Raw genomic sequence first — 10168 nt, forward strand, 5'->3', positions numbered from 1 at the left:
CCAGAACTCCTTAAGTGGCCCTCCAGCTCAAAATAGTTGCCCACCCCTGGTCTAAACTATCAAACACCAATTTATATTGGTTTCCTATTTTAACTTGTATTTATTTAAATATCCAAAGATTAGAAGATCTATAATGCAATGAAATTGTACCCAACTGATTTAATTTAAAAACTGAATGATTCAAGTTCTTCTACTACCCTACTGAAACCAAAACTGTCTCACATTTATATCATGTGATGGAAACGGAAAATTCAAATCCCTGGTCAACAGAAAAATGGAGTAAACCACCGATTTTACTTTTTACCAGAGGCAAACACAGATTTCTTGCTTTACTAGAGAAACCCATGGATTTTGCAGTGATCTCCCTACAGGCTGCCAGAGTTCCAGCCTGCAGGGAGCTGGGAGGGAGTGGGAGGAGGGTGGTGAGACAGGTGGCACCATGCACACATACATATGCATTGCCCCAGGCAGCCTGCAGAGTAGCTCCAGCAGGAGGGGGGTGGGAAGAGGAAGATCAAGGCTCCTGTAGGGAGGGAGGGAGGGAGCTGAGCAGGGCTGGGGCTGCTGCCCAGCTGGGGGGTTCTTGGGGCTGCAATGCACAGCTGCAGGGCCCCAGCAGGGAGCTGGATGGGGCCACAGATAGCTCGTCTGGAGGGAGAGGGCCAGCTCTCTGCCAGCACACTTACTCCAGGGGATCAGGGGGGACCCGCACCCCCAGATCTGTATGTGGGGCAGGCATAGGCTGCGGGTTCCTGCCCTACTTCCCTGCTCCAGGGTCTCTGCAGCCCAATGGGCATGACCCGGCACAGTAGGGAACAGCCAGGCCATGCAGGGATTTCCTTGCCACTGCAAGATCCACGCTGCCCTGGCAATGCACCTCTTGCATGTGCTGCTGCTTCGAGGGGTCCAGCCCTGCGCGCAGGGTGCAGGTTGTCAAGGCATCACGGAGCTCGCAGATTCTGTGCGGCTCCTCTTCTCCCTGCCATGCTGGGTTGCACCCACTGGGCTGAGAAGGGAGAGAAGCAGGGGGGAGAGAAGTAGGGTGGCAGGGAGCAGCAGGCCCACATGGAGAAACTGTTCACCACCGCAAGCTCTGAGCCGCTTCCTTCCCCTGGGGCCTCCGCAGGCCAGCGAGTACAACCCAGTGTGGCAGGGAACAGAGGAGCTGCACGGAGAACCTGCTTGCCCCTGCAAGCTCTGCGCTGCCCTGTCGACTTGCCCCCTGCACACGGGGCTGCAATGAGAGCAGCAGCACGCACAGGAGGTGCATTGCCAGGGCAGCACGGAGCTCACAGCGAGAAAATCCCCACATAGCCTGGCTGTTCCCTGCCACACCGGGTCATGCCTGTTGGGCTGCAGAGGCCCTGGGGGAGGGAAGCAGGGTGGGAGCCCGAGCCTACAGCCTGCACCTGCCCTGCGCACAGGTCTGGGGGGTGCAGGTCCCTCCTGCCCACTGGGAGTGCACCCAACAAGGGGAGCTACCCCACCAGAGCCTACAGCAGGCAGCAGGGGGGGGGGGGGTTGTTAAGCAGAGAACTTGCAATTTTTTTAATTTATTTATTTTTTTTAAATCAGGGAAAACCAGGATCCCTAGTGATAACATGTTTTAGCTTTAGTTTCCTATTATTCAACATAAGTTCAATAAAAGACTACTAGACACCATATATCCAAAAAATTTAGAAATGGAGATCCTACAAACTGTATATCCCACAAGAAACACTTCAACAGTTGATTTCAGCACTTTAAGAATTCACATTAATAATCTGGTACAACAAAAACTGCATTTAGGCACAAAAGTACAATTTAGGCACAAAGGTGGTATATACAGGGTTACTTCCATTCAGTTGATCGATGAGAGATAAATTAGAATTTAGCCGCATTTTATGTTCTTCAGCAGGGGTGGGTAAAATGCAGCCAGTGGGCTGGATGCGGCCCGCCAGGCCTTTGTATCTGGCCCGTGGGGCCGCTAAAAAAATTTAGTAAATTAGTATTTATCTGCCACTGTCTGCGTCACGTGGCCCTCGATGGCTTGCCAAAAAACTCAGTAAGCAGCCCTCCACCCAAACTAATTGACCGCCCCTGTTCTTCAGCTTTGCTCACTGCTTAAGGATACATTACAGTAAGAAATTTACTACAAATTGGTGATGGATTGTAGCAAGTGATGAGAAGTATGCCAGGAAGAGAGTGGAGGTACTAGTAGTTTGAGGGAGTACCTACCTTAATTTCATTGAAATACCTAATTTATATGGTTTTTTCAACCAATTTACTCTCAGACCAGTAGTATATATCAAGCTTAAATCTGATTCAAGTAACAACATTTCAAAACCAACCAAGGAAGATTTGGAAAAAAAACGGCAAAAGGAAGACAACACAGAAATGCATGTTTTTGTTTTTCCTATTGCTAAGTACAACTACCAAAGAACATTTAAGCAAAAGATTTTCCCTCTCAAATATTATCCTGCATTCAAGTCAATGGTGAATTTGTGAAATCACAATTATTACCATGGTAACATATCATCACACATGACCCAATTAGGATTCTCCCTACAGGAATATGGGAAAGAAACAACTGCAAGAGAGATTGCCCTTTCTTATTCTTAACTTTCAACAAGAGATGAAAAAATGTTAGAGATAAACTAAGTTAAAACTGTCTAAGTGATGCTAGTTAAATAAGGCCTCATTAAACAATGACTCTCAAATTCAGCATTAGGTTTTTTATTACTAGAAATACCAAGTGCTTTTTTCCCCCATGAATATTATAGTTATGAACCAGAGAGCACTTCAGTCTAAATAAACTCCTGGATTTAACATGCTTAATGAATCTGAAATAGTTATTCTTCTAAAGATTTATAGTAAAAGTTAGACATAATCCACTTCACAGTACCCTTGAGCAAAAACTTCTACGTTTTTGAACATAAAAATTACCTGTGCTCCTTCTCCATGGTACAAGCAATTCACCACGTTGTCCAAGAGATTGATATCCAATTTCTGGTTGAAATCCAGCAGCTGGCGAGCTGCATGGTCTGCTAACATTGTCATAATTGCTGGCATAGATTACTGGAAAAATAAAACATGATCAAACTTGAAAAGCTGCATCCATCTGAAATTTTTTTAAGTTATCCCTCTAACATTTAGGTCTGCACTAAGTTTTATACAGTACAATTTATTCCTGTATAACAACTACAAACTTCCTCTGCAATTCAACAGGACTACAGACATTAATGCCCAAATGCAACAAATCACAAAATCAGCAAGTTACACTAAAAATTAAGCTAGGCTAATAAAACAAAGTCCTGAAAATATTTGTTTTAAATATTTTACAATATTTTGCCTCAACTAAGATCACATTCTGCCAGCACTCTAATGAGCAAGTTTACAGACAGGAATATTTACCAAATCATTACCTTTGAAGTAATATTAAAGACAACTCCATCAGAATTAAGTTTTCAAGCCCAATATGCATGCCAGAAACCTAGTTCTACAATAACAAATAAAACTGGAACTTGACTATATGACTATTAAGCCAACCATATACATGTATGAAAACTGAGTGGTGCTACTGGTTTAATGGTCATGTAATCAAATTCCAGCTTTATTTAGTATTAACTGCTCACAATTGAGCTCTTTCCTCTTGGAAGCAAATTTCAAGGAAAAAAAAAAGTAGTGCAGTAAAAGCTGAGTTATCCAGCACCTTACAAGCCAGCATGCTCTCTTAACCGGCATGCCGATTTATAAGGGCTTGTAAGGAAAAAGTGAAACCTGAAGTGCCCACCATGGCACTTCCAGTTTTGTGGAGCCCTCATGGCCCAGGACAAAGCAGCCTGCGCTGTCAAGCCCACACAGCCCAGGGCATAGCAGCCTGTGCGGGTCCCCCCTCCCTGTCCCTCAGGGCCTACAGCAGGGTCAGTGATGCGACGGGAGGGGGGGCAACACCCCAGATGCAGTGGGCCAGGCAGCGGCCCGAACAGGCAAAGACACCCGTTTGGGCTGCTCAGTTAACCGGCATATTTTGTTATCTAGCACCCTCCATTCCCCATGGGTGCCAGATAACAAAGCTTTTACTGTAATAAGTTATTCAGAACATATAAATTGTCCCATTTAACCAGAAGGAATCTGCATTAAGAGAGTTTAAATAAACAACATAGGAATAAATCTCACAAGCATACTTTTCTTCAAACCCATATTTATGTGAAGTAAAATGCAATAAAATTCAAGAGCCTGAAAGATGTACAGGACATTTATAAGCCCTGGGTAGATCTAAAATTTTGATAAGGAGGCTGAGGGTGATGCATCTTCACAAAAAATATATTTTCTCCAGTTAAAAAGGAACTAGAAGTGTTATTAATACAGTAGAGGTGCTACATTAGCACTACATTATTGTTTAAGATCGAAGCAAAAGCAAATATAACTGGACCAATTTGCTAGATTACATATCAAGTTAAAAAACACACAACTAGGCAAAAACAGTCAAAAGAAATTGCTTGTCCTGTAGTCATAGTTAAATGTGCATCTTTTATTCAGATTTGCATCTAAAAAAAATTTAGCCTATTTGAGCAACTTGACAGTCTGTCCAACTGTCAGTCATTGCCACACACAAATTAATATTACCAAAACTGAGAAGGTTTTTAGCTATAACTAAGTCTGCAATGCTGTGAAACAGAAGAAGGATGTTACTAGGAATGGCTAACAGATAGCAAAATGGCATAAGAAAGGATAGCTCAATTAATGGAACATCAAGACCATTAAAAGGAGAGAGGGTCCTTAACACCTGGGAAATGGAGAGATTAGCGTGGTTCAAGTGGCCAATAAGGAGCCATGAAGTCAATCGACTCTCTCAGGGTTGCCTAAATAGAAGTGTGATTGCCCTGTCCAGGCAGCTGGAATCAAAAGGGGGTACAACTCCACCCCTGATATCAACCAGAAACTGGTAAAATGCAAATATGAAGTGTATCCTGACCAATATTTTACGGCACACACTCTAAGAGTAACATATTCTTTGGATGATAACTATCCCAGAGTCTACATGGGGGCTCTCTTTAGAGGTACACCAATACATCAGTTGTACATTGAATCGGCACCAATAAAAGGCAAAATAACATGAATGGCGATTGGCTTTTTTTGGCCAGTGTAGCTAGTAATGTCACTGATAAACTTTGCGAATGCAGCCTGGCAGCTTGGAGAACAGCATCCTGCTGGTAAGTCTGTGGTTCGGGGGCAGGAGGTAGAGGTGTGGGGGGGGACGGAAGGGGTGTAGGTGGGTGCCACACTGAAGCCCCTACAGCGAGGGGAAGAGTGGGGTAGGGGCAGGGGCTGCCCAGCCAGGACAGTGAATGCGACCCCAGGGCCAGAAGCAGGACAGAGCTGAAGGCAGCTTATCCAGGGGGCATGGGAAAGGCAGTCCCCACTGCTATACCCCTCCCCCCTGGGGAAGCATGGGGTTCATGTACCACCCCCAGATTTGGGTGAGGGGCTGTGCCAAGGCTGCACTCGGAGCGGGCAGGGTGGGTGGCAGCACTGGGATAGGTGGCTATAGCCCACCCTGTAGCCACCCCTACCTGCACCACCACTGCCCACCCCAAGCACAGCCCTGGCTCAGCACACCTGCCAGGAAGAGACTGGTACAGCCCCTGGCCCACAGCCCACCCTTGCCCCACACACAAATCCAGGGAGAGACATGCTCTCCATATACCTCCCCTATCCCACACAGCCCAGAGGTCACATTCACTGCCCTGGCTGGACAGTGCCTGCCCCTCTCCCTCCCTCAACATAGGGGCCTCAGTCTGCCCCACCATGTTCCCCCCCCCCCGCCACATAGACTTTCCAGCAGGGGGCTGCTCTCCACACTGCCCAGATGCATTCCTGTAAATCAGCTACTGGATCAGTACTGGCCAATATGGCTGGCTGGTAATCAGCTATCAGTATCGGCCAAGAATTTTTTTTATTGGTGTACCCATAGTTCTTCTGTACCTTCAGGTCAAAGGCTGATAGGAATCCAATCACTTCAGAACCTCTACTCAGCTATTGGGAAAAAGAAACTCCCCTGGCCTTCCCCCAATGCACCACTACAAGAGATTTCCCTGCTGAATTCTACCAGTTCCCAGTCTCATGCTTGTAGGCTTCCTGGGCAGCTACAGAGTGAAATTAACATGACTGTCCAGTTCACCGATACCCAATGTTTTATAACTGCAGTCAAGTCCATAATCACCAACAAAAACATCAGTGCTCTCTGCAGATTCAGCAAGAGCTAAGACACGTTGTTATTTTTTAATTTTCACCCTTATGGATCAAGGTACACTTTATATTCAGGTTTTATTGTTTTCTTCACCTCTATTGAATAGGCTCACCTAGTCAACAGCTAGTGAAAGCAGTACACCACATTCTCCCTAATCAGTTTTAGTGCTCATTATTGACCACCCTCAAACCAAAGACAGAATGCAGTTGGCTACACCAGGCTTCTAGAGAAACCCACAAATATTTTTCACCCTGGAAGTGTATCAAAGCAAGGCACACTAAGCATAGCCAGAAACGGAGTGGTGGTGTTCCACAGAGGTTGGTACTCTGGGTCAATCCAAGACAAACCTACCTATCCCAAGGTAGGATCAAGTGAGCCTGTACCCTTCCCACTCCCCCACCCAAAGACAATGATAAGGTTAAGCTTAGCATCTCCTGATGAACTTCTTCAACAAGTAAACTTATCTCAAGATATTAAAGGAAAAAAAGTCTGGGTTTTAGTTGTGAGAAAAAGGAGTTACTGGAGTGGTAGCTTGGGCATCCACAGCATAGGAACACTAATTGTTTTCTGTCAATCCTGACATTACCAAGTACCAGTCCTGAAACTGCACAGAGCATTATAGCCTTTTCATCTGTAATTCAGCATTACACCTCACACCCACAGTATTTACTTGTGCCGAGCAGTCAATGAAAGCTGAGTTTTCCTTGGTAAATACTTGCATTTATTTCAGAGCAAAGGTCTTGGCAACCTGAACCCCCTTTCAGGCAATGCTGAAAGAGCTTTCAGTTTTTCCAGCAGCCCTCTGAATTCAAAACTTGGGTCTGTCAGTCCTGAACTTGTTTTTGCAACTTAATTTTACAGTTAATTCCTTACAGCATACTAAAGGTCCTTACAATACTATTTCTTTGGTCTTAATTCCTGCATCTATAAGAGCTTGGAAATCAATACAAAGTGAACCCCAAATGCTTTTGAAAACCAAGAGTCTCTCTTACAGAGAGGCTATTCCACCACCTCCCTGTACCACACCACATTTAATACAGGACATCGGTGCAGTAATATTAGCCCCAATAATGGTCATATCCCAAGGACTTCAGTCACTGTGGGTATGTACTACTAGACAGCTTCACTAGAATGAGGCATCCTCACTATTCATGCCCTAAATGATGAGGTGTAGACCAGGTACAAGGACAGCCCGGCTAATGCAGCCCTGACAGAACCAGAACTTTCAAACCCCAGAACGAAAATAATAGAGAAAATAGAGAAATATTGCTGTTTAAAACCACAAAGGAAGTACTGCAGATTTCCTGCTTCAAAGCAACCAAACTCTCAGCTGGTACCTAAGCACTCAGACCAGCGATTCTCAATGAGGGTGCTGTGAGATTCTTTCAAGTGTGCCCCAAAGTGCTACATGGTGTTAGCACTATTAGGTGAATCACATTTGCACACAAGATAAACCCATGGATTTCAAATAGAAATCCATAGTTTTAAAAACACTGACCTGTTGCAGTCTTTGAGCTCTCTGCAACAGAACTGCTCTATTATTTTTCCAGGGTCAAAAAAAATGAGTGAAGGGCTACTGTACCCTAAGGGGAACCTTGAGTCTAAAAAAAAGTTGAGAACCACTAACTGACTGGGATCAAAACACTGAGGGTGCACAGCTTCCTGTTTAGGTTTCCCTGTTACCTATGCAAACACAAGGGAATAATTAAATCTGGGAACCAAGAGCAAATCAAGGCACCTGTCCAAAGGCAGGAGTAAGCATAAGAAAACTTTTACTGACAACCTTTAACACAACGGAACACTGCAGGTAAACACAGATGAACACAATACAAACAACACACAAGGGAAATGTACAGCACATATAGTAAAATATGAATTAACTTAATTTTAAGATTCTTTTCATACTGTTAATTTCTAAAATTTAAGAATGGTTAATTATAAACACTAACAGGTGGCTACCACATCACTAATGTAATGCCACGTTAATGCAAACATGACAAGCACATATAGTTATGTTTATCACCTTGCAGTCAAACTAATTCTGCCTAGTACCCTGTGGTCAAAACTAGATCCAACTAGTTTAGCACTAAAACTTGTCCACTTCTATGACCATTTCCTCTGCCTCTGGACCCAACTCACTCCTAGAAAGGATCCTGAAACCTACAACAGGGTCTACCATGTGTAAAAGTTACTGGTTTCTGAATGACTAAGAAACAGATTTAGGCCTTCCACATTTAAGTTTTAAACTCAAAGCTGAAGACAGACATACACCTGGGATACAGTTTAAGCAACTGCTGCACAATATGAAAAAAGATCTTGCAGAAAAAGGCTCATTCAGAAAGCCCCTCATTCCAATTTATATAACCAAATAATGCTAAACAGGTTTTCTATTTATAGATAAAACAGAATACTACTACTTAAATACCAATGAGAAATATATGAACTTTGCTTTAAAATCATGAAATTCATTCAGTAATTCAGCATGGTGGCAACACATGAATGTCATCATTCAATTTTTAGTTACATTTTTGCACCATTAGCATTTTTAGCGTAAATGCCAGCATATATAGGACAAGTTTATCCAGAAAGATATACACCAAATCTAAAAAAAAAAAATGTGGCTTATAGACTTCAGAAAATCCTACATAGTTGTCATGTTTTTCTCTGGATTCCACACCTCCTTTAGGATTATACAAAGGACAGATACAGGAGTGTAAAATAGGCTGAATAGTACACAAGCACACTGACACACTTAGTTCCTTTTAGCTCTTGAAGACTCCCTCTCTTAACTGTACCTCAGACAAAGCAGTAAGTGGTATTTAGTAAAAAAAAAAAAAAAAAAAAAAAAACACCAAAAAACCCCCCAACCGATTCAATCTTTAAGAACAAATAACCCCCCTCTTCACCCAAATGCACTCAGTCAGACACACCCCTTTCAGTTTGCATCTGCGCTCTGTACCTAACCAGGGAACAGGGTAGCCGTTTTTCAATTTAGCCAACATTTAAATCAACATATTCCAATAGTAGCCACATTTATTTTAAGTTTAAATCTCCTTCAACCACTTTAAAACAAGTGGTAAAAACACACTTCATCTTCCACGTGACTAAGGAAAGTTAGCCCCACGGAAGCAGAAAGGAAATGTTCGGATTAGAGCGCTTTGCCACTCCCAGCATTATCTTCAAATGACCTACCTAGTCTTGATGTGAAGTACCGAAATGGCGGCTTTGTGGTCAATGCCAGCCTCCGATCAACTTGATTCCTTACTTACTCCTAGCCAAAATGATTACCTCAGAACTGTAACGTCTGATTTACTACACACCACCTCCCCACGTGAACCAAAGCAGAGTTTAAGCATTACCTCCAAGTGCTGCACTAGATTAACTCAAAACACTCCTAATAAACCTGGATACTGACAGCAAAACAAGTAAAGTAAAGACAACTAAAGTCAATGAAAAATGAAAGTAGGCCACATGGAAAGAACTAGATGTTTATAGAAGCCCAAAAGAATGAGCCAACCGTTCATGCAGTGGAGCCAAGCCCGAGCGGCCTTGCAGAAGTACAAAAACACTTGTGCTGAAAGCAAAGACTGTGGCTACATAACAGATCTGCACCCTGCTTCTAAAAGACCTGGGCTGCTAGAATAGGGTGCACTTCCAAAAAGCAGGGGGGAGGAAAGATAACCTCTAGGTCAAATTCAACTCTACAAAAGGCGACAACTGCTTAAGGCTTGGGGGGGAACAGTAATTTCATTTAAGCACAGGGCTAGCAAAAAATCCCCACCATGCCCCACTTTAGGCTAGGAAGTGGCCCAACCTGCAAGGACAAATAACATGTAAAACCACCCACCCACCCGGGGTGCGAATAATCAGCTCCTTTCTATCCCACACACAAAATCCCTAATAAAACTCTCCAACCTCCTGCATGTGCACACGTGC

At 43.6% G+C, this 10168-nt stretch overlaps 1 protein-coding gene across 6 annotated transcripts in view; it reads right to left on the reverse strand.

The window, feature by feature from the left end:
• XPO1 (exportin 1) overlaps positions 1-10150 on the reverse strand; it is a 62725-nt gene extending 52575 nt beyond the window's left edge. For 2 of the 6 annotated variants that reach the window (XM_025192210.1, XM_006016744.3), the window contains exons 1-2: positions 9425-10150; positions 2926-3057 (exon numbers count right to left, since the gene is read on the reverse strand). In XM_025192210.1, coding sequence (XP_025047995.1) covers positions 2926-3051 — 126 coding nt within the window. In that variant the 5' untranslated portion in view covers positions 3052-3057; positions 9425-10150. Of the gene's footprint in view, positions 1-2925; positions 3058-9424 lie in introns of those variants that run through there. The other 4 variants (XM_025192202.1, XM_025192190.1, XM_025192199.1 and 1 more) reach the window with 3 other exon arrangements.
• Between the last annotated feature and the right edge of the window lie 18 nt (positions 10151-10168).

Source organism: Alligator sinensis, unplaced genomic scaffold, assembly GCF_000455745.1.
Source record: "Alligator sinensis unplaced genomic scaffold, ASM45574v1 scaffold219_1, whole genome shotgun sequence".
Classification (NCBI taxonomy): domain Eukaryota; kingdom Metazoa; phylum Chordata; order Crocodylia; family Alligatoridae; genus Alligator; species Alligator sinensis.